Here is a 25803-nt window from a genome sequence, read left to right on the forward strand (position 1 = left end):
AAAAAATTACTTTCCTTGTTAGTGACGTAGGGCAAATATTTATACAATTTTGTAACGTATGTTACAGGACACGTATCCCGCTCCATTCATAAAACACAGAGTAATTCGTACTGTACGTTCAACAAAATTCGAAAAAAAGATCCATTTTGCAAATAAACTCTTATTTATAAGGATGGAATTTCACAACAGACATAAAAATGGCGTTTAATTTGGACTAAAAATCTCAAATCTCGTTTAAAAAACGGGTACTTCAGTTTGTTAGTAACACGAAATCAAAAGTCAAGGAGTGAAAGCTATAAGCATGACCATCTCTGCGTAACAAATTCCTTTTAACCCGGTAACATTTTCAGTACAGCAGTTCTGAGTAAAAGCTAAATGCGAGGTAATCCACAGTAATTAATCTGGCTCCGTTGTTATTTGTGCTCAGTATTTCAACGAGTGCAGGAGTTCTGGAGTGACATCCACACATGAAAATTTCGCATTATTTCATCTCTGTAAATTTCCATTCGACATTTAAAACAATTTAAGTTCGTTTTTTTGTATCTTATATGCGTCATGTTTGTGTTTGATTAAATATATTTATTTTGTACAGTCTATACACAAACGTTTGAAGTTTATTGGTGTTGTAAAAAATTATATAATATTAAAACATTTTGTTGTGTAAAATATTATATTATATATCGTTTACTATTTTTAATAGATATTTATACGATTATTTATTTATTTCCTATGTCAATTCATACTCATTCCAAGAAAATAATTAAACATTAATTCCACAGATAAATATAACGTCTGACTACAATAAACAACTTACCATGAAAATGGAAAGCTACAAACAGAACTACGGATCATTATAATATATTGCATCAAATATCTAATAGTTTTTAAAATATTTTAAATTGATAAAAAAACCTGAAGACGACGGTATTACCCGTCGAAACATGTCGTTTTAATAAAAAGCCCTAAAAAATATAATTTAAAATCGCATTTACGATTAAGAGCGCTAATATAATATTTTACACAATAAAATGTTTTAATATTATATAATTTTTACAACACCAATAAACTTCAAACGTTTGTGTATAGACTGTACAAAATAAATATATTTAAGTTCGTTTGTTGCTAAAACTCCCATGAAATACAGCCGATTATCCGGGTTGCCTGTGTTTTCCAGCATAATAAAACCCCCGAATAATTCGCAAAAATAAAATAAAAAACATGCAAATGTAACAAACACACACGTTTATCTACAGACATACACTACTTAAATTTAGGGAGTTTTACTAATAACAGGAAGGATGTTATATAAAATTTAATACAGTACATACCAACCATTTTTAAGGGGATTCCAATTGATAGTAAAGACGTTCTACTGTCGAAAACTTTAGCAACGATTTATTTATGATAATATGCTAAATAACGTGGCATTCTTATAGATATTCCTTCCTTTTTCAACGTTATTTTACATTTTTTTAAAAAAAAATTAAGTTCTATTTTCATTTAAACCAGACAGACCCCAATTAATCAGCTTCCAGATAAACGGGAGTCAACTGTGTTTACAAAATAAAGGGACTATGGATCTTACTGAAACTAATCAATGTTCCTTGCTAAAAATTCGGGCTTTTTCTTGTTTCAGTAACTATTTCTGGAAAACTGTTCACTATGAGCCAACTTTTTCCGCAAGGACTTTTCTATACACTTTAACATGTGGCGTACAGTTATACGAAATCTAACTTCACCTGTGACATTCCATGGTATATGTAACTATATTACGTTTTATCAATAAATCCAAAATCTTCCATCAGTCGAGAACTGTTGAAATCGCGTTAGGAATTGCCGTAGAAGTACTGACGATCCTGAAACCCTAACGTGACACTAATTCAAGTTAAGGAATCGTACTGATTCGCGTCTATTATACCACTTACAACTCCAACAAGCAATGCTGAACTAAGGATGCAGATGGCTGTCTTCTGGGTCGGTAAACATCGTTCAACAACCTAGAAGACAGCCATCTTCAGACTCACCGACGCGAAAACCTCAAATTCCACAATGTTTAACTAAGTATATATTTAAATAGTATTAAAAATATATTAAAATTGGCCGTCAATCACAATATAAGATAATTAAAAGATTAAAATATCATTTTACGTTCCGTATCGAGTACTCGATTTACATGTGGAACATTTACGACATGTTTCGGCTATATATAGCCATCATCAGGTGTTATGTTATAAACTTTTTAACTGAATTACTGATTTTTACTGATTTTTAATGATTTTTAGTTTTCATTTTTCTTATCATGTTCTTGTCCTTCATATTGTATCTTCATCCGTTGTTGTGTCACAAGTCACTAATATGATTGTATTTCGTAGTGATGCCAATGTTGTGTATATTTGGACTGTGAAGTAAAGGTTTCAATACTATTAATAATATATATAATATATGAAAACTAAAAATCATTAAAAATCAGTAATTCAGTTAAAACGTTTATAACATAACACCTGATGATGGCTATATATAGCCGAAACATGTCGTAAATGTTCCACATGTACATCGAGTACTCGATACGGAACGTAAAATGATATTTTAATCTTTTAATTATCTTATATTGTGATTGACGGCCAATTTTAATATATTTTTAATACTATTTAAATAAATCACAATATGACGCACCTACAATATCTTAAGTATATACTGTTTTTGTTTGTTTGTCGTCAGTCTTTCGACTGGTTTGATGTGGTCCTCCATTTTCGCCAATCTTGCGCCAATATCTTCATTTCCACATATTTTCTACAGCCCACATCCTCAAAAATCTACATCACATGTTCCAATCTTTGTCTCCCCTTACAATTCTTCCCTTCAACTGTTCCTTCCATTACCAAATTAACCAATCCTGGATGCCTCCTATCTCTTCTTCTCGTAAGATTTTTCCTTCGCCTATCCTGTCTAAGACCAGCTCATTCCGTACTTCATCAGTCCACTTAATGTTCAACATCCTTCTATAGCACCACATTTCAAATGTTTCTAACCTCATTCTTTCTGGCTTCCCCATTGACCATGTTTTCCTTCCGTATAGCGCTATATATTACAGATAATTTAATCAGAAGAACAGATAATCTTTCCTGACGTGGACATCACGTTCATCCTAAAGCGTAATGTGGCTGTTCACTTTGTTATTATGTCTGTTTTATTACGCATTCAGTGACACCGAATTTATATGTACCTACATATAAATCCTTGCCCTATAAGAATGCAGGAGACAAATCATAATACATGCTGAATAAAACTATCAATTATGAAGCTGAGTGTAACGTGAGAGTAAACATCGGCACATCGACTGCGGAACACTGTTCCAGAACGTGTTTATCCTCCAAAAACACGGCTCTGTAAGCCCACACAATGCAACACACGCACACAATTTGAATTTCTTTCTAAATTACATGTCAAAATTCATTTAAAATGGACGCTGGTGGTACGTATTAGTCGGCCCAAAGACTTCATTTTATATTATTCAGTGTTCTCTCTGACGACAGGTCCATATGAACAGGATCCTTCCATCCTTTTCTCAGACTGGGACCTGTTCATATACGTTCTTGGCAGATGATCCAGAAGTGGTTTGCCATTGCCTTCTTCTGTGTGTGAATGGAGTAATTGTTGGGATGCCACGGAGGAAAACTCCGTGTTGCCTAGACCACGACCTTGCCCAACACAAGTTATAAATTCGGGCACCGCCGGGAATCGAACCCGAGACCCCAGGATTACAAGGCCAGCGTTCTAACCGCTAGACTATCAGTCATAAAATCATTATTCTGTCAGAGGATATCATCATTCAGTTCTGCAGAACATGAGTTTAACTTACAGGGTATAACGTGTATTTCATATCCACAGTGCGTGCCGAGGAAAGTAAATATTAACTGTAAATCCACGCATTGTTTTACATGGTTATGCCATCTGATCTCTCGTCCTGACTGAAGAAAACACGGAGGGAATTTGAGAAAACGATGCTCGAGGGACGAAGTTGACAGAATTATGAAAAATGCGCAATGACCTGCTTCTCGGATAGACGCTCAGTCGGTAGAGAAATTAACCTTTAACTCGAAGGTTCATTGCCGTATCCATACCAGCCTCCACTGGACCCTAACCCTTGAGTCACTTAAATCCAGGCCACGCCCTCTGACCCTACTTCCTTAGGATCCACCTTAATACCATCCTCTCGTCTACGTCAGGTTTCCCGACCAATATTTGTGAGCATTTCTTATCTCTCCTATGCGTTCCACACGCCATACTCAACTCTTATCCTTAATAATGTTTAGTGACGAGTGGAAATTATGAAGCTGCCTTTTAAAAATGTTCTGTGTCCTCTGAATTACGTATCCTTAAGTTCGAAAATTATCTTCTGATATTATGGGTTTTATAATATCGCATCTTCCCTTGTGGTAATAAAAAAACATTCCATCGAACATAAAAACACGAAGTAAAATTACAGTTTTGCAATATCTGTAATCTTTTCGTCTTCACTCAGGTTGACGAGAAAATGAAATACGAACTGAACAGTAGCAACTTTCAGACGAATTCCATAAATGTAGCTCTGGTGTCATTACCGTTCCAAAATGTTCACACTTGGATTTTGCCAAATGTTTCGAAGAATCTATTAAGTCATCTTCATGTCACGTGTTTGTCCTGTTCTGGCCGAAATGGTTCTGTAAACATTTTCAAGATGCTCTAGGGGAAACTAAGATCATTCACTTGTTTAGGCGGGTACATGAAGATGTTCTCTATACGAGGACATGTGAGGACAGACGGTCTGATGCCATGACCGTCTGAATTTGTGCTTTCTGAATAAAGCGACGGCTTGTCGTGAAATTCTGTACGAACACCATGTCACCGAAGCATCTGTAATAATTCCGTTTCTCCAGTAACACCAGCACGACAGACGTACAAATTTCTGAAGTGAGACAGATTTAAGTACAATATAATATAGGACTTCGAAATTTTGTGCAGAGAAAAGCTTAAAGAATATCTTGAGTCCGTTTAAAACAACACAGTAAAGGAAAATGAACCTATCAATTATTTTGATAACCGCGAACTGTTTCATAAACTAAAAATTAGGCAAGGCAACCCAAACGTATAGCGAGAAGGATAATATTAAAATAGATCCTAAAAACGATGTGAGGATACTGAATGGAGTGAACAAGCTGAGGGCAGGGTCCTGAGAAGGACTATTATGAACACGATAGTAAATCTTCAGTTCCATAATTGGTAGGAATTTCTTGACTAGTTCAGAAATTGACACTTTCTTAATAAGGGCTTTGCTCCACGGAGTTTGTTATTAGGACGCAGAGGTTATGGCAGTAAAGTTTAAAATTTCATACCCGCGGAAATAATAAAAAATCTCTATATATTTCAAAAAATTTAAAGGAATTGTTCGTGTTAATCTGACTGAGAAAAGTTTGCAAATTTAATCACATTCCACCAGGAAGTAGGTACATTGGGCTCATCCCTTCTCTAGAAACACGCGCAGAGTATACTGGTAAAAACTGAGGAAAATATCATCGTAAACCTGTAGCAGTAAGAACAGAACGCAGTGGAAACATACCGCGATGGACTTCCATTTAAAGGAACGAATTCTGCAAATCGTTTGCGTCAGGCGTTCTGGGTTCTGAGGCACCGTATAAAAGTTCCCCAGATATCGAAGTGCTTAATTACGAGATTCAGACAGAATCGCAGATGGTGCTTGACAGGCTGACAAAGAAAGATTTCCAGGGATGCTTCCAGGCTTGGCAGCGGCGCTGGGATCGTTGTGTTCACTCCCAGGGGAACTACTTCGAGGGTGATGGATGAATTTAATACCTGAGATAAGTGTACGGGTTTTTATACGCGCAGTCTTGAAACTTTCCGATCGCACCTCGTAAAATGTAAATGACAGCGCGACAGATGGTCCATAACTCAAATAAGCAATCAGATTTAACTCGCTGTGCAAAATGTAACATTAAGACGCGTGTTTCGTGACACGTAAAAGTTTTTCTGCATATCGCACGAACAACGCATTCATCCAGTCAAGCGTGATGGACAATGGCTATTATATTTAGAGTACATCAGACCTTATTGGTTTATACCGCATTACAATCAAAGAGACGTAGCAACGTATATTTTCAAACATTACGATCCAGAATATGATAAATAACTTTCGTTATCAGAAGGTGGTCTTTGCAGTGCCTCAACGATCCTCAGACGAGCAGAAACTAAGGCAAAAACCAGTGTCCTCCGCCAGTCAGACAAGAGTAATTGCCCCACAAGTAGCACGTTAAAAACTGCTAAGAAAATGTAAATAAATGTCGTAATCTACAAAAGAATACATTTTCCGCCAGCTCTGAAAATACATATAGCGTAACAGTGTCCAACTGGCGATTATAAATACAGTAAAACCCCTCTAGTTGGACACCCCTATATCCTGGACACCCCTTTATATTGGACACTTTTAATTGGAACCTGCGAATATCCTATAATTTTACATGTCCACAATACCCTATATCTTGGACACCCCTTTATATTGGACACTTTTAATTGGAACCGGCGAATATCCTATAATTTTACATATCCACAATATCCTATATCTTGGACACCCCTTTCGTTGTAATTTGGACAGGTTCATGCACTTAACTTCGATGCTTTTCAGGGAAAGTTTTTCAGTTACATATTTTGTTATTTTGAATTTCTGACTGATGAATGCCTCCTCTCTAGAGGATTGTCTTATGGACATTGAACCCAGCATTGGAATGCATTGCAAGTGTTTAACCATTCTTTTGCTGAACCCTTAACTGGACTACAGTATCGCAGAAGACACAGTTTTAACTCCATCAGTACTGAGCTTGCATTTGAGTTCAGACTGTGTTAACAGAAATGGAATTTTTGTTTTTGCGATGGGGAAGCGAAAATTAGTGGAATTAACTTTAGAAAATGTTATTGAGGCTGGGGGTGTAATGTGCAATGCATGGGAGTGGGCTTCAAAAGATTATTATTAATACTATTGTCATTAATTCTTAATTTAAGTAAGCCTACAGCAGTTAGTGTATGTAAGTAAATAGACTATATTGTCATTAGACCACAATCTGATATTTCTCTTTCCCTGTATCTTGGACACCTCTGTAAGTTGGACACATTTTCGTGGAACCACAAGTGTCCAACTTAGAGAGGTTTTATTGTAATAACGAGTGATTATGTACACCCTCATTCCTGCGGGCAACTGTAGGTAATAACTTTCATTAGTTACTGCTCATAACAGACGAATTATTCAATTCTTACACAACAAAAACCACACGTGCAGAGTCCATCTGGATAAGCTGGCAGTCGCCAACGTAAGCAAGAAATTGCCCGTCTTTTTAAACACTACAGCACAGTCTTAACTCAGAACGAAAGGCATTTTCATACCCATTAAAATTACAAATAATATCGTAGTTTTGTGTATTTTAAATTCTTCTCTGCGTTTACCTCTAGCCTAGTCGTTTTCAGCTTTGTACAATTATTCCTCAAACCCACGACATCATGCATAAGAAACTACAGATTCCTCGAACACAGTTTTCAGACTTTAGAGACGAGAAAACGCAATATACGATCAAAAACCACGAAAATGTTATTTAGCCAAGTATTATATGCACATTGTACAAGCCATCTTCGTCGTACTAACATAACTATGCCGTTAACCCTGTATTCAAAGTTGGGCCGACAGCCTTGTAATATACGGATTCAAATCCCTTATTCTCGTGCGATAAGTGTTAATGGGAGGGTTGCATCTGTAATATTATTCCTGCCAGTTTCCTGATTACCGGAGACGTCGAAGAAACATTTATTATAGTTCCGCCAGACTCCACGACGCTACAACCCAGAAGACCGCCATCTTAGTACTCATCGCCGTCAGAACTTCGAATCGTAGCCTTTAGACTATTTCTGTGCTCAATTTTAATTTGAAGCTAACTCGAAAAACCTAATTCACATTCATTGTATATTGGAAAGAGCATAGTAATTCATAAAACAACGCTTGCAAGATTAGGAAATTCTGTGAACCTGTAAACCCAAAAATCACTTGCACGAAAACGATTAAAAAAGCTCCAATTTTATAGCTGTAATCTGTATCATCTCGATAAATTTATATTCTGCAATTGAATAAAAATTTACTTGGATATTATCCATCGTCTAGTAATAAAACGTAAAAAAAAACGTAAAACGACATTTCGGAGATGAGGCTCTATCTCCGTCTTCAGGTTCCTACTCAGTTGGGCCCACTAGATAGAGCTAATCCCTATCTAGGTCCGGAGATAGGGATTAGCTCTATCTAGTGGGCCCAACTGTGTAGGAACCTGAAGACGGATATAGAGTCCCATCTCCGAAACGTCGTTTTAAGTTTTATATTTACTAGACGATAGATAATATCCAAGAAAATTTTTATTCAAGGTCCGGAGATAGGGATTAGCTCTATCTAGTGGGCCCAACTGTGTAGGAACCTGAAGACGGATATAGAGTCCCATCTCCGAAACGTCGTTTTAAGTTTTATATTTACTAGACGATAGATAATATCCAAGAAAATTTTTATTCAAGGTCCGGAGATAGGGATTAGCTCTATCTAGTGGGCCCAACTGTGTAGGAACCTGAAGACGGAGATAGAGTCCCATCTCCGAAACGTCGTTTTACGTTTTATATTTACTAGACGATGGATAATATCCAAGGAAATTTTTATTCGACGGAGATAGGGATTAGCTCTATCTAGTGGGCCCAACTGTGTAGGAACCTGAAGACGGAGATAGAGTCCCATCTCCGAAACGTCGTTTTACGTTTTATATTTACTAGACGATGGATAATATCCAAGGAAATTTTTATTCGACGGAGATAGGGATTAGCTCTATCTAGTGGGCCCAACTGTGTAGGAACCTGAAGACGGAGATAGAGTCCCATCTCCGAAACGTCGTTTTACGTTTTATATTTACTAGACGATGGATAATATCCAAGTAAATTTTTATTCAATTGACTCTTCACCATCGTCAAGAAGTTTTAGATTTGTTATATTCTGCAATTTATAATATTTCAACGTCAAATGTGAAAGGTGATATGCCCAAAGGAAATACTTTGATATGGGAAATATCTTGAAAACTCTTGTTTCAAACTGAGAAAATACACTTTCATTTCTGTAGAACGTTTTAGTCCAGACTCGACTAGTTTCGTTCTGTGCCAGGCGAATACAATGAATTCGAAACATACGATTTGATGTTTTCAAGGCGGTGAGTCTGAAGACGTCTGTCTTCTGGGTAGTTAGACTACACGACGTAACAACCCAGAAAACAGCCATCTTCACTTCGAAACATCTGTTCTCGTTTCATTCAGCTTTGACATCAATAAATTGTTTCGTTTTAAAAGATTAAATTTCGTCATATAAATCGATGATGAATGGAATGAACTGTGACCTTCAAGAGAAAATATTCAATTCATTTAGCAGTCCAAAACCTAACATCCAAATATTCCATTCGATTAAGTGTCTCATTTTAGCCGAACAAGTTCTTAAATTCTATTTTAGTTTTTGGTAGGACAATTATTTCAGTTCTTCATACTAGTCACGTGCTTCAAAACGTCGCTCCTGAGTACCAGTTTGAGCTCTGTATGAAGCAGCTGATGCAACGTCCATTTCAGAATTCATTTTGTTGAAAATTCTCGTATTTATGGAACTGGAGTTCACAAAATATATTTGATGTCAAGAGATATGATCTGCTTCAAACCTGAGGGTAACATCCTCGCAGTCAAAGTCTACCGACTAATCACGAGAGCCTGCGTACATTTTTTACTTAGTTTTCCTTCAAGACTAGAAGCCCAGATGCAAATACCACACAATCGTTTCGATACATTTCCGTGTTCTTAGTCTGTATTTTTGCACAGGTTTGCAAAAACCAAAAACTCAGATAAAATTCGTCATTGTAAGCGTAGCTGGGATAAATTGGCAATATCTGTTAAGTCGTTAAAATCATATGCTGAACAAACAAACGACTTCTCATTTCATCAACTACTTGTGATTAAATATCTGAAGTCTTCGTACTGTAATATAATTAAAGAATATAACTTCCTATCGGGACACGATATTCGTAGCACGGGGCAGTACCAAACTCTTTGGTACTTCGCGAAATTTTTAACCTTATCAATGCTTTGTGAAGTCAAACACTAAGATCCAACAGTAGCGTCATCATCTGTTGGCAGAACCCATCGACTGTCAAGTCTAGTTTTCTTTACAACTTCATACAGTCGTCGAATTCAGTCACAAGACCGTGTTTGTTTGTTTGTTTGCAGATGCTGTATTAATATATTTGCCCTGAAAGGCTCACTTCCTAGCACTCCACGTCATATCACATACTGATTGATGATGACACCTCAGGTTCTACCTACCACCTACAAACACACGCGATGAAAATACAACAGCGACATTAAGGCTTGAATGCACTCCTAAGTAAACCATACGATTCTAAATCGAAAGACACAATTAACAGAAACCAACATTTCTTCGCAGTATTTACGTCAATGTTAAGAGAAAACGTAGAAACGCTAATTGAGCCCCGTACATTTGGAAAATACAAATTATAAAAATTATAAACACTAATGTATATATTGACCGCCACGGTGGTCTAGCGGTTAGAATGCTGGCCTTGTAATCCTGGGGGTCTCGGGTTCGATTCCCGGCGGTGCCCGAATTTATAACTTGTGTTGGGCAAGGCCGTGGTCTAGGCAACACGGAGTTTTCCTCCGTGGCATCCCAACAATTACTCCATTCACACACAGAAGAAGGCAATGGCAAACCACTTCTGGATCATCTGCCAAGAACGTATATGAACAGGTCCCAGTCCGAGAAAAGGATGGAAGGATCCTGTTCATATGGACCTGTCGTCAGACAGAACACTAAATAATAATAAGATGAGGTGGTCTAGCGATTAGAACGCTGGCCTTGTAATCCTGGGGTCTCGGGTTCGATTCCCGGCGGTGCCCGAATTTATAACTTGTGTTGGGCAAGGTCGTGGTCTAGGCAACACGGAGTTTTCCTCCGGGGGCTTCCCCGGTTTCTCCGTGCAATCCCAACAATTACTCCATTCACACACAGAAGAAGGCAATGGCAAACCACTTCTGGATCATCTGCCAAGAACGTATATGAACAGGTCCCAGTCCGAGAAAGGATGGAAGGATCCTGTTCATATGGACCTGTCGTCAGACAGAACACTAAATAATAATAATAATAATAATAATGTATATATTACGACTTAATTTGTGGGTCGAGATTGCAATGACATACACCATTTTTTCATCCAACCTTCCCTCCTTAGCGACGTAAATTAAGTTACGAAATACTGAAATCTGTACAGCAAAAACGGCATTACGTCACTGCAATATCGATTGTTTAAAAGGTTATCGATACTTTTATGCTGTACAGAAGACGTACTGAACAACGCAATGCTACTTCCTGGAAGGATAAACAAGACAATGTGATGAACGTTACCAGTTGATTACGCGGCTATCGGCAATCAATGCGTAGGTTGCCGCGTTTCATGGTCCTAACGGCACAGCCGCCGAATATCCTCCATGTAATTTTCAAGGTTATACCGACTTCTATGACAGTAATGTTTAAAACTTCTCTCTTCTACGTAAATCCTACAGAGACGGAGGTTTCAAAGTAACATTTGAGGTCCTGTAGTGTAACGACGGGTGAGAAACTGCCTTAAACCACAAAATAATTTTTTTGTGAGTAGCTTTTAAGATATTTTATAATTTTGAGTCGATTTATTGCAATGAGGGCAGATACGGGCAAACATAGAGATTTTTAGTTCCGATGTCGCGTACAAAATTTTTATCGAAATCAATTGTTTGTTAAGAGGAAACACGCGGGACGGATGATAAGAATATTTCTACGCGCTCTGTAAGGAAGTCAATGAACTTGGACCCGCATTGATTGTGTGTCGTTAATATAATCTAAAACTCGAAGAGCGCGCATACATTTTTTAGCGGCAAAAATTGCTGTTCATTCAGCCTTCTTCTGTGTCTTGTCTCTTGCAGAACAAACACAGAGCAACAGTTTTATATTAAATTCAGCTCGTCATCAAATTAATTATTTTCAATGAGAATGAAACTCCTACAATCAATTAACTTAAGCAAGTGATATTCAGAAAGATAAGGGACTTCAAAGAAAAGTTAATAGAATTCTTTGTTGCAGCTTGCAATCTCTGGTAATTTTTATCAGCGATGACTTCAAAATTTACGACTTCTCGTTGATTTGACATAGAATGGCAGTGCATTATAGTCATATTTAAAATTGTTCATAGTTAAAAGTTGCTTCCTGACCCCAACCGGAGGTCAGCACGTCCTTGAAGGGATACGCTGTTTTCAACACCGAGCTATATCTCATTATGTAACGTTGCAGAGTGGCGTGAGGGCTCAGTATTAATTGATTTATGGTCCCCTATCAGAGAGAATAAAAACAGAACCGAAAACAAGCTAGGCTCTAGATTTTCTCAGCCGTAGATTTACGGCTTAGTGGACTGAAAATGTTTGCGTTGTCTTCAATCATATTTAATATAATTACCAGTTGGCAAACTTCCAGCATGTAATGGAAAAGTACAGGGGGTAATCCTGTATTTTCATGAGCATTTTGTTTTCAGACACCAGATCATTGTAAGAGACCGCGTTATGCACACGAAACACGTGACAAAATTATATCTTATTTTAAAGCTGAATTAACAACAGTCATTTCTAGAAGTTGTTATCATTTTACGATGAACTTAATTATATTCATTTAAATCGGTTTTATGTATCATACCGTTATTTCTAAGTATCAATTCATTTCTTCGAAGAGGTTTAAAGAATATGAATTTAATATGTAAACAATTATATAGAATTATATTTAAACATTACAGAAAAAGTAATGCTATTTAAGTCATAATATTCTGAATGCAGATTTGTATAGTAATACCGCACTGTACATTTTATAAATAACAAGTAACATGCGAATTTCGTCGCAGATTTAAGGTACGTTTCGAGCGTCTGGATACGGCCAAGGAAGGTCGAAATATGTAGGGAAATTAGCAATATTTAATATTTATTTTAGCAGTTAATTGATCATTTTAATTACTTAATGTGGTCAATATAAGCCTAAAAGAAGTTATCGCAAATCAGAATTCTTGAATAAGAAACGGTTAAAATATAATTCTTCAAACTGAACAATATCACAAAAAATGACAACAACAACAAAACTATTTAAAAAAAAATATTACAATTTTTTTTAGTCTCGTTACCTACTTACGTAAGTTAGGTAAATGGACTTCGTTTCCAAAATTCCGCCAGCATTTCACAACAATGCCGAAAACTTCGAAAGAAGACAGCTAGAAAATTTTACGGATGGATTAAGCCTGCGATCGTCGCCAGTTCAAGCTCCAGAATACGCGCTGCGATGAATCAAAGGCTGTCAGACACGTGTTCCTTGACCCAAGGTCAAAGAAACCTTCTTGCCATAAAACAAGAAGGAATGAAAAAACGAAATGCAGACTGAATTTCGTCGCTGATGACTTCGTGTTCCGAAACACTCAAAATACCGCCTCGAAGCCACGGTCATAGCTTCAGAAACACGAACACATCACAGGTCCCCTTACTCGTCAGTGCTAACTACGCGAGTGAGTCTCCTCAATTTCATCAAACACTTCATTCATAAGGCGAGTTTCAGTGCTACTACGAGACTTATCTCCTAACTCACATTTTATAGCTAACATATGCGAAAACAATCGAATGCGTATCTCTTAGTAAATCTAACCAAATCACTCCCAAGTGATATAACATCAATGTTTTCCAACGGGCTCCATCCTCTAGCCAGTCCACTTTCCAGTACCATATCCAACGTCAAAAATTCATTTTAATATTATCATGCCATCAATGCGTCGGTGTTTTAATAACTTCGCTATCAAAATCCTACATAAGCGATTGGAGTATTAAGACGCGTAAAAAATTGTGAAACAATAGAATAAATAAGATCAACTCCACACGCGTGAGACACTAAAATGATTTTTCTTAGTCAGCCTATAGTAATACCCAAAGTATTAAGAACTTTGCCTAAAGAAAGGAAGATGTCTGAAAGTGCTGTACACTAACGTTAAACGGTTCTGAGCGCATATCAAATTTACCTTTTGCATGTCGGTTGGTTGTAATTGGAAACCAACAGCTGGAGAATGTGGAGCATTTCAAGTACTTGGGAAGCATAATCACGACGGACGCCCTATGCACCAAGGATAGCCATGGCCAAGGCAGCTTTCGTCAAGAAGAGGATACTTCTCACTAGCAAGTTGGGCTTGGAGATGAGGAAGAAACTAGTGAAGTGTTACGTATGGAGCAGAGACTTGGACACTCAGGAAGAAGGAACAGAAATACCTGGAGAGTTTTGAAATGTGGTGTTGGAGAAGAATAGAGAAGATCAGGTGGACGGATCGAGTGAGCAACGAAGAAGTATTGAGGAGAGTCAACGAGCAAAGAAACATTCTGCAGGCGATTACACGAAGGAAAGCTAACTGGCTGGGACATATTATGAGAAGGAATGGATTAATGAGTGATATCACCGAAGGCCAGGTTGAAGGAAAGCGAGGACTGGGAAGAAGATTGATACAGCTAACCGACGACCTTAAACAAGGAAAGAAGATGACGTTCCAGGAATTAAAACGAGAAGCCGAGAATAGGGACAACTGGAGAGCTCTGTTTGGGCAGAACACTGAATAATAATAATGTCGGTTGGTACATATCATCGGCATACGTGCATAGGTTTTACATTAACTAAAATATTATATAAGATTGAATGAATATGAACGAAAAGAGGGGGACTTCATTTTGTTTCGACATATCTTACGTAACTGAGGGACCCTATACTGAGCGGCGCTGGTGTCAATCCCAACTCAAAAGTTCGCGTATCCGTCCTTTCGGTATTACCGAATGTACGAAATTAAAAAAAAAAAAAAAAAAAAAAGGCACGAGTCTGGGATAGTCGCCAATGGCATAATAATTTCATCAAAATCTGTCCAGCAGTTCTCGACTTGAAGCAACCGCCCTATATTTTTTTTTTCAATTTTAAGGCTTTCAATATCAGGTTCATAAGAACCTGTCACTGGACCATATCCTCATCCAGACGAATTCAGACCAAACTCTGTACAAAATGTTAGTCCATGATTAATAATGCATGACTATCATTACAGTTAATCGTACACGAAATAAATAATTTATTAATTTTCGAGGCAATCCAATTTGAGATTTTCTCTCAGTTGTCAGTTCTCACACTCCCTAATGTCCCCAGTAAACAATCCCATGGCCCATAATCGGAAGCCTGCGCCATACTTTTGCAATTACAAATAAAAAAATACCAAGAATGTTGCTACGATTTCACACTTTGTCTACTGCTACAAATGTTTAAGCATCTGTACTCACAGCCATTTGTGCCCTTGGTGAAAAACTTCCTGACAATTGCTGTCTTCTCATTGTAACTCTCTGTCTCTGACAACGTAGCACACAATCTCCTGAACTGCCTGAAGGAGTTATCTTTATGAGATTCTTTTTCTGGAGGAGTGGAATCCTCCTTTCCCTTGTGTCTCCCTTTGGATGTCTTTGTCATTTCTGGCTTCGTCGACCCAGCTTTAGCTGGTGATTTTGGTTTCCGCGTCCAGCCTACAAAATAGGAAAGATTTTTTGTTTCGTATTTCCACTACTTCGCCTTCTACACCGAGTGTTAACACAGAAGTAACTTCACATTGCTATAACCCAGAAGACAGCCGTCTTCCTGCACGTTTCGTGATCATAACTCCGAACGTGAAAAACAGTGACAACTGTGTGTAAAGATTTCAGTAACAACATGCTTTTAAGTATATCAAATCTAAAACTTCTTGCCGATGGTGAAGAGTCAATTGAATAAAAATTTACTTGGATATTATCCATCGTCTAGTAAATATAAAACGTAAAACGACGTTTCGGAGATGGGACTCTATCTCCTAGGTCTTCCTAGGTCCGGAGATAGGGATTAGCTCTATCTAGTGGGCCCAACTGTGTAGGAACCTGAAGACGGAGATAGAGTCCCATCTCCGAAACGTCGTTTTTTACGTTTTATATTTACTAGACGATGGATAATATCCAAGGAAGGTCCGGAGATAGGGATTAGCTCTATCTAGTGGGCCCAACTGTGTAGGAACCTGAAGACGGAGATAGAGTCCCATCTCCGAAACGTCGTTTTTTACGTTTTATATTTACTAGACGATGGATAATATCCAAGGAAGGTACGGAGATGGGGATTAGCTCTATCTAGTGGGCCCAACTGTGTAGGAACCTGAAGACGGAGATAGAGTCCCATCTCCGAAACGTCGTTTTTTACGTTTTATATTTACTAGACGATGGATAATATCCAAGGAAATTTTTATTCGACGGAGATAGGGATTAGCTCTATCTAGTGGGCCCAACTGTGTAGGAACCTGAAGACGGAGATAGAGTCCCATCTCCGAAACGTCGTTTTTTACGTTTTATATTTACTAGACGATGGATAATATCCAAGGAAGGTACGGAGATGGGGATTAGCTCTATCTAGTGGGCCCAACTGTGTAGGAACCTGAAGACGGAGATAGAGTCCCATCTCCGAAACGTCGTTTTTTACGTTTTATATTTACTAGACGATGGATAATATCCAAGGAAGGTCCGGAGATAGGGATTAGCTCTATCTAGTGGGCCCAACTGTGTAGGAACCTGAAGACGGAGATAGAGTCCCATCTCCGAAACGTCGTTTTTTACGTTTTATATTTACTAGACGATGGATAATATCCAAGTAAATTTTTATTCAATTGATGCTTTTAAGTGTTCCCCAGTTTGCTTTTAGGTTATGTCATGTATTTTTGAACGAGACGGGAAAAAGATAATGAATAGTGAACACGTATGGACTTGGAAGGAGACGATCGTGATATATTTTAAGGTAGTCTTCCAGCATTCGCTTGCAGACACTAATTTAATACCAAGAGGGACCTGTTGTCAGAATAGCCACTGACCCCATCAAGATTCAAACCAAGTAACAGACAAATATGAAGCACACTTGGTCTAATACCTTTACATTTCGGCAAGTGCCTCAGTATCTCATCTTGGTCTTCTTCTTCCAAATCACTCCAGCCCTCGATGTCATCCGGGGTCTTGATGCTGGCTGTGGTCTGCTTCTGACCAGCGAACACTTCGAACAGGCAATCCACGTGGTGCCACATCTTCATGGGGAATGGCCCAAAAGGGTTGTAGCCATACTTGGCGAGCCGAAGGGCACCAGCATCAAGTTTATTCTTGCATTTCCTGCAAACCGCACGCCCCGACCTGGCACGTTCGGCGCAGAATTTCTTTTGTGTTTCCTGCTGATTATCCTCGCTGTCATCAGACATAGTTCTGCAACAGAAAGACGTAGGTACGTGTCAAGGACTAGGAAAGACATCACATAAATATAAAAGTAATCACTTTTGAAGATGACTGTCTTCTGGGTTGTTGCATCGTGTCGTGTGGCAGAAGTTCAGTGACGTTTCAGAGGTCCTTGCTGCCTCCAGTGATTCATCGCCCTGATGACGGAGGCAGTATGACCTCTGAAACGTTGGTTTACATCGACCAGACTACACAGCGCAACAACCCAGAAGACAGAAATCTTCATACTCTGATGACGGAGGCAGTATGACCTCTCAAACGTTGGTTAACATCGACCAGACTACACAGCGCAACAACCCAGAAGACAGAAATCTTCATACTCTGATGACGGAGGCAGTATGACCTCTCAAACGTTGGTTAACATCGACCAGACTACACAGCGCAACAACCCAGAAGACAGAAATCTTCATACTCATCGCCCTGATGATGGAGGCAGTATGACTTCTGAAACGTTGGTTAACATCGACCAGACTACACAGCGTAACAACCCAGAAGACAGAAATCTTCATACTAAGAATCGCCCTGATGACGGAGGCAGTATGACCTCTGAAACGTTGGTTAACATCGACCAGACTACACAGCGCAACAACCCAGAATACAGAAATCTTCATACTCTGATGACGGAGGCAGTATGACCTCTGAAACGTTGGTTTACATCGACCAGACTACACAGCGCAACAACCCAGAATACAGAAATCTTCATACTCTGATGACGGAGGCAGTATGACCTCTGAAACGTTGGTTAACATCGACCAGACTACACAGCGCAACAACCCAGAATACAGAAATCTTCATACTCTGATGACGGAGGCAGTATGACCTCTGAAACGTTGGTTTACATCGACCAGACTACACAGCGCAACAACCCAGAATACAGAAATCTTCATACTCTGATGACGGAGGCAGTATGACCTCTGAAACGTTGGTTAACATCGACCAGACTACACAGCGCAACAACCCAGAAGACAGAAATCTTCATACTCATCGCCCTGATGATGGAGGCAGTATGACTTCTGAAACGTTGGTTAACATCGACCAGACTACACAGCGTAACAACCCAGAAGACAGAAATCTTCATACTAAGAATCGCCCTGATGACGGAGGCAGTATGACCTCTGAAACGTTGGTTAACATCGACCAGACTACACAGCGCAACAACCCAGAATACAGAAATCTTCATACTCTGATGACGGAGGCAGTATGACCTCTGAAACGTTGGTTTACATCGACCAGACTACACAGCGCAACAACCCAGAATACAGAAATCTTCATACTCTGATGACGGAGGCAGTATGACCTCTGAAACGTTGGTTAACATCGACCAGACTACACAGCGCAACAACCCAGAATACAGAAATCTTCATACTCTGATGACGGAGGCAGTATGACCTCTGAAACGTTGGTTTACATCGACCAGACTACACAGCGCAACAACCCAGAAGACAGAAATCTTCATACTCTGATGACGGAGGCAGTATGACCTCTCAAACGTTGGTTAACATCGACCAGACTACACAGCGCAACAACCCAGAAGACAGAAATCTTCATACTCATCGCCCTGATGATGGAGGCAGTATGACTTCTGAAACGTTGGTTAACATCGACCAGACTACACAGCGTAACAACCCAGAAGACAGAAATCTTCATACTAAGAATCGCCCTGATGACGGAGGCAGTATGACCTCTGAAACGTTGGTTAACATCGACCAGACTACACAGCGCAACAACCCAGAAGACAGAAATCTTCACTCATCGCCCTGATGATGGAGGCAGTATGACCTCTGAAACGTTGGTTAACATCGACCAGACTACACAGCGCAACAACCCAGAAGACAGAAATCTTCAGACTCAGGGCTGTGAAAACCTCAACTCCTACATAATCAGTTTTGATCACATTTAATATGGCGACAGCGGAATGTATCGGTTTCACGTGTGTCTTCTGACGATGGAAAGAAGGGTACAGTAATGCCCGAGAACTGATTCGATCGTGTTTTTTTAACAGAGCATCACTCCACGCATTGAAGCAGGGATAATGTATCTTACATCACTTCCTGGACCTCGGTGTAGATATAAAGATGATATTAAAACGGATGTTAGAAAAGGAAGGTGCAAAAATGTGGACTGAATTTATTTGCCTTAAGTTTCGCGGTACCCTGGTAATAAGCCTTGGGGTTACTTAAAAACTAGTGAATATTAAGTAGGGAAAGATTAGAAATCAGAAGCAGTCGTAAATATTTCCTGACATTTCAGATTTTTTAATGATGAGGAAAAACACATTGTGGTATTGCGGGCTACATCGATATTCTTGCTACCACGAAGATGTAGGCAGCTATTACGTCCTTCCGAAACGGTGGTAACCACCTACAAGACTCCACTGCGTCACAAACCGGAACTACGCGTTCTTTTTTCCTTCAGATTCGCAGGATTAAGATAAAATCTAGTGTGAATAATTCGTTCCCGAGTCAGTCTGTCTGTCTCTCTCACCAACTCTCGTGTTAGATTCGAAAGAAACTCTTAAGGTACAATTTGGCTGCACGCGACAGAGACGGGAGACGGACACATCGCAGCTTGTCGCCACACACTTTTGAGGTGACGACCGAGACATGCAGCAAAGTGTTTGTTTTCTTTGTTTCGTTGAGACATACGTGCACATATTCTGTGAAAAATGAGTACAAAAATGCTTCTAAAAAGGTTACTCAAGAATCAGAAGAAGATGATGTGTTGCTGTGTTATTTGTTGCGAAAGAAACAAAGAAAACCTATGAGTTCAATATTCAAAACCAGACGTGAAGAAGGATCTTTCTGTCTGTTAATAAAGAATCATTTATCATTAGAAGAAGATAATTTCAGGAGTTATTTCAGATTGAATCATAAGCAGTTTGGTTACGTACTGACGTGCTGCCTGAGCCCGTCGCGAGACACTACTGGTCCGAGAGCGGTCTCCTGTGCTTTGTCTCTGTCGCCTGTCTCTGTCTCGCGCTCGTAATTGTACTTCATACGATTGTACAGAGAGCAGACAGGAAGCGACCAGTCTCGGTCTCGTAACTCTGTCGCCTGCCTCGGTCGCTTGTCTCTGTCGCGTGCAGCCAAATTGTACCTTAAAACATAATAGCACGACAAGGCAGGGTCTACTTCACTAACTGCGGATGGCAAAGGATCAGAGAGAACTTTTGTAACACCAGCCAAACAAATGAAATGAGCATCTCAAAATTCCTGCCACGCGAAAGTCTACTTCTTCAGTTATCTACCACCTCGATCAAAGTACAAAGTGACGGCATGTAAATTTTATCTGTTACTTTGTATGGGTGTAAAACATGGCCTCTCACTCTGAGGGAAGAAGACATATGAAGGATATATGAGAATAAATGTGCCTAGCGAATATTTAGACCAAAGAGAAATGAAGTGAGAAGAATGCGAAGAAAACTTTGTAGGTCCACTCTTCACCAAGAATAATTAGGATGAAGAAATTAAGAATACGATCGACGGAGCATGTAGCACGTATGAGAGACTTGCTACTTTATTCAACTACAAAATCAGCTCTTCAACAATCTTCAGCCTAAAGGAACGTGCTCACATTTACTCCTTACCGCCTGCAACCCTCACTTACATCCTTGGTCAATACTCCACTGTTCCGACATTAATATTATTATTATTTATTATTTATTATTGACTGCAAATGGGTTTATACCCGGTGGCAGTGACCTTCAATAAGACACAACAGAACAACACATCCCACTCAAAATAAAACAACTCATAAGATTACAAAACCATCTAACCTAAAGAACTTAACTTAAAAATTAATACCACCTAGACACAATACAAAAACACACATCCACTAATTAATCACAATACTTAGAGTAGAATATAAAGTCCGCTCTCAGTACATGAAAATTTTATCCCAAAGAACTACAGCCCTTCATCACTTGGAGATTAAGACACTTCACTTCCCTTATCACCATTTATTCCCAACTTAATAACCCTTAGCTTGTAACTACTTTTCTGACCCTCTTTCTAAAGGTGCCTAATTTACAGGGGAAAGACTCTAGCACGCCTGGAGGTAATTGGTTCCAGCTTCTTATGGTCCTATTTACAAAGGAATATTTGCCAACATCCGTTCTTTGTTTCCTAGTCCTAATTTTCCGAGTATGATCGTCCCTGCCCAGGTAGCATGGCTTTAATAATCTATCCTCTATCGTTTTCCAAGCCCGGCCCCCCGTGTATGCTTTGAAAACGGCGCACATTCGGGCTATCAATCTACGCTGTGCCAATGTTTCCCAACCAGATTCGTTCGTGAAATTTGCAAATTTAGCCGCTCTCTTCTGCACATTCTCGTTTCTAGAAGGATATTTCCGCAGATGTCGATCATTAATCTCATTCAAAACTCAAACCGTCGCGGTCAAAGGTATTGAATTCGTATGATATTTAACGACGCTTTCTCAATCACACTGATTACACAAAGTCGCGACCCAGCCGTTGAAATTCTTGTTTCGTATCCGAATGGTCCCAAGTTCAAATCTCGGCCCGCAGACCAGCTATCCCTACAGAAGTTTTCGTGGTATTCCCCAGTCTCTCATGGCAAATTCCTCAACCGATTTCTCCCTTATCATTTCCAATTCATCAGACCACACTCAATTTGAAACCCTATTCGATATTATGTAGATTATACTAATGGAAATGCAAATGTAAAATGTAAGCTTTTACTAATGGATTAATTTACAGTAGACAATATATTGCGTATGCAGTATTCGAACGTCTAGACCGAGAAAGAATTCGATATTAAGTAAAATGTTTCGAAATAAACATTTTCTGAACTATTTGTGAATTTTCTCTACATATTCATATGTTAATCTGCTTTAAACTGTAACTGTATGTTCGGTATTATAAAATACCTGTAATTAAAAACGCGTTTAATAAATTTTTAATACAATGACAAATACAATATTTTTATTTTCCGTCTATACACAAACTTAAAATAATGTTGTTTAAAATTATTTAAAATTATAACATTCTCAGTAGACACTGCATCTTGTTACTTAAAATTAAACAAATTAAAATAATCAATAAACGCAACGCAAAATGTACAACAGTTTTTAAAATATATCAAAATTGATAGACCTGATGATGATGTAATACACATCGAAACATGTCGTCGATACAAAAAATGTAACAAGATGCAGCGTCTACTGAGAATGTTATAATTTTAAATAATTTTAAACAACATTATTTTAAGTTTGTGTATAGACGGAAAATAAAAATATTGTATCAATAAAACACAAACATGACGCAATTAAGATATAAACAATGACAAATGTTTAACTCCATTCCTTATCCCGTGTTACGAGACATATGACGAAGTTATACATCACACTCAGTCATGACTATCATTTAGAAATTCTCCTCTCTTCACTTACCAGGGGCCAATAAAACGATTTCATATTAGCCACTGCCTTAAAACCTGAAGGAAAAACCACGTTGTGGAATCCACGCGTCACGTCGCTCCAACACGTCAGTGCTGACACAAACCAATCCACGCGGCTTAACATAGAGCAAACTCGCATGTGCACAATACACCCGTCCACTAGGCAGCGGGTCCTTTAAGCAGACACGATTTCATATCGTAGATCTACACGTCGTTTACAAGTTTTCATATCCACGGTTTTTCTGATTTTAACCAGCTGATGCGACCGGCATTTGCTTTGCGTACAGAGACGACTATTCACGTAGGTTTCTGCAAACCACAAGTGGATCAGTATAATGTACAAAGAATAAAAGAATTTCCAGTTATGAATGTCCTCTTTGATGTAGCAAAATATTAATTCTCCGTATTTCAAAAAACAGTAACGCAGAACCAGGCAAAGGTTTCAACCTGCCAGGAATCGACGCATGAAACAGTTTCAATTCTCAGTGTCAGAGTAACAGTTCGACGCACCAATAATCTTTGTTTTCCTCAGCCCTCCTGGCAAACATAATCTTCCACGTCCTTACCAACACATCGCTCACAATTTTTGACACAAACCAAAATCCATCTAATCCTTAGACTTGAGGTTTTCATGTTTTATTCAACCCCTCAAGACAAATTATGGTGTAACTTCAATTCGACCACGACCGCTTCCTTCCATAACTTCTCAATTAATTTATTTATTGAGTTGAGTTCTTTATGCAGTAGACGGTGTCCGTCTAAACAAATTTTCTCTTTTATGGCGAATCACAGCCAAATAAACTCATCCCTATTAAATGCCCCATTGCTTTGCTACAGGGTCCATTCCCACATCTATAAATCTACCACTCACTTCCTTAGTCCTAACTGCATATTCACCATCTAGGTTCACACGTACACAAATATTAGCTTATATTCGTAGCTTCAAGAATATTAGTGCAGAATTTGAGGTTTCCAATGCGCTACAACCTAGAAGACAGCGGTATTAGTGCAATTTGTCAACTTGTTCTTCGGTATCCCCTTATTAACATTAAATTATTTCCACTCTACGCGTCTGAGACATTTGATATACTCAGAAAACTTCTTCCCTCCTGAATTATCTTTAAATAGACCACGACATCTTATTCCTTTTCTCCCTCCAGTTTGATCTCCCAAATTCAATAGACTATAAATTACATTTGACGTTGCCCGAATTTATAACTTGTGTTGGGCAAGGCCGTGGTCTAGGCAACACGGAGTTTTCCTCCGTGGCATCCCAACAATTACTCCATTCACACACTGAAGAAGGCAATGGCAAACCACTTATGGATCATCTGCCAAGAACGTATATGAACAGGTCCCAGTCCGAGAAAAGGATGGAACGATCCTGTTCATATGGACCTGTCGTCAGACAGAACACTCAATAATAATAATAAGATGAGGTGGTCTAGCGGTTAGAACGCTGGCCTTGTAATCCTGGGGTCTCGGGTTCGATTCCCGGCGGTGCCCGAATTTATAACTTGTGTTGGGCAAGGCCGTGGTCTAGGCAACACGGAGTTTTCCTCCGTGGCATCCCAACAATTACTCCATTCACACACAGAAGAAGGCAATGGCGAACCACTTCTGGATCATCTGCCAAGAACGTATATGAACAGGTCCCAGTCCGAGAAAAGGATGGAAGGATCCTGTTCATATGGACCTGTCGTCAGACAGAACACTAAATAAATAATAATAACATCGTTAAATAACGCAAACGTTTTGTGATATTATACTGTCTAACGGTGTGTCGTGTTTATTGGTTTTTAAAGTGATTTATTGTAGATCGGTAACACTAAAAGCAGACAAACTGTGACGTGTTACGTCGCACATGAAGAGGGATTTCTTTCGACTGGCGTCTTTCAGTTGTCAGTTCTTATTGTGAGATCGCCGCTGTCTACTCACAAGTAAACGCATACAACATTCATAATTCGTTGTGCAAATGAGAACCTTCGCGTGGAAATGTCTCAAGAAATCTAATAAAATTAAGACGAGTGTACAGTCGTGCTGTTAGAAACAGGCAAATTCAAACGAAAACTTGACTATACTAAAAACTAAAGGAAATGTATTTTATAAAAAGTATTCCTTTTCAATTTTGCATCATCCATTAGACTTTTCATTCATTTATTGTTGAAAGGCAGTGACTGAAGAACTTCAATACAGATCACCAAATACTAAATTTAATGGAAATCCGTTCAGTCGTTTTCGAAACAACATCGGTAAACTTCTATGGATTGGAAGGCGCGACACCTCAGAAGACATACAACTTCATGCCCTTTTTATTTCATGTACTTAATCTCGCGGATGAAGTGTTTCGAATTTTTCACGAATGAGTGGGTTTTCCTGACGGGATAAGAATGGGCTCCAGTATTTATTTATTTAGTGTTCTGTCTGACGACAGGTCCATATGAACAGGATCCTTCCATCCTTTTCTCGGACTGGGACCTGTTCATATACGTTCTTGGCAGATGATCCAGAAGTGGTTTGCCATTGCCTTCTTCTGTGTGTGAGTGGAGTAATTGTTTGGATGCCACGGAGGAAAACTCCGTGTTGCCTAGACCACGGCCTTGCCCAACACAAGTTATAAATTCGGGCACCGCCGGGAATCGAACCCGATACCCCAGTATTACAAGGCCAGCGTTCTAACCGCTAGACCACCTCATCTTATTATTATTTAGTGTTCTGTCTGACGACAGGTCCATATGAACAGGATCCTTCCATCCTTTTCTCGGACTGGGACCTGTTCATATACGTTCTTGGCAGATGATCCAGAAGTGGTTTGCCATTGCCTTCTTCTGTGTGTGAATGTAGTAATTGTTGGGATGCCACGGAGGAAAACTCCGTGTTGCCTAGACCACGGCCTTGCCCAACACAAGT

The 25803-nt window shown here is 39.0% G+C and overlaps 2 protein-coding genes across 9 annotated transcripts in view; one reads left to right on the forward strand and one right to left on the reverse strand.

Moving 5' to 3' along the window:
• DNAlig3 (DNA ligase 3) overlaps positions 1–25803 on the reverse strand; it is a 281323-nt gene that overhangs the window by 190748 nt on the left and 64772 nt on the right. For 6 of the 7 annotated variants that reach the window (XM_087346940.1, XM_087346937.1, XM_087346949.1 and 3 more), the window contains exons 3-4: positions 17123–17445; positions 15472–15708 (exon numbers count right to left, since the gene is read on the reverse strand). In XM_087346940.1, the coding sequence (XP_087203066.1) occupies positions 15472–15708; positions 17123–17445 (560 nt within the window). The remainder of the gene's footprint in view (positions 1–15471; positions 15709–17122; positions 17446–25803) is intronic. The other variant, XM_087346951.1, reaches the window with a different exon arrangement.
• The window catches only part of CNMa (CNMamide), an 87406-nt gene that overhangs the window by 1828 nt on the left and 59775 nt on the right, over positions 1–25803 (forward strand). The window lies entirely within an intron of this gene.

The sequence above is a fragment of the Zootermopsis nevadensis genome, unplaced genomic scaffold, assembly GCF_977971745.1.
Source record: "Zootermopsis nevadensis isolate Lab colony 2312 unplaced genomic scaffold, Znev_1.0 Znev_ptg000001l, whole genome shotgun sequence".
In the NCBI taxonomy this organism is placed as follows: Eukaryota; Metazoa; Arthropoda; class Insecta; order Blattodea; family Termopsidae; genus Zootermopsis; species Zootermopsis nevadensis.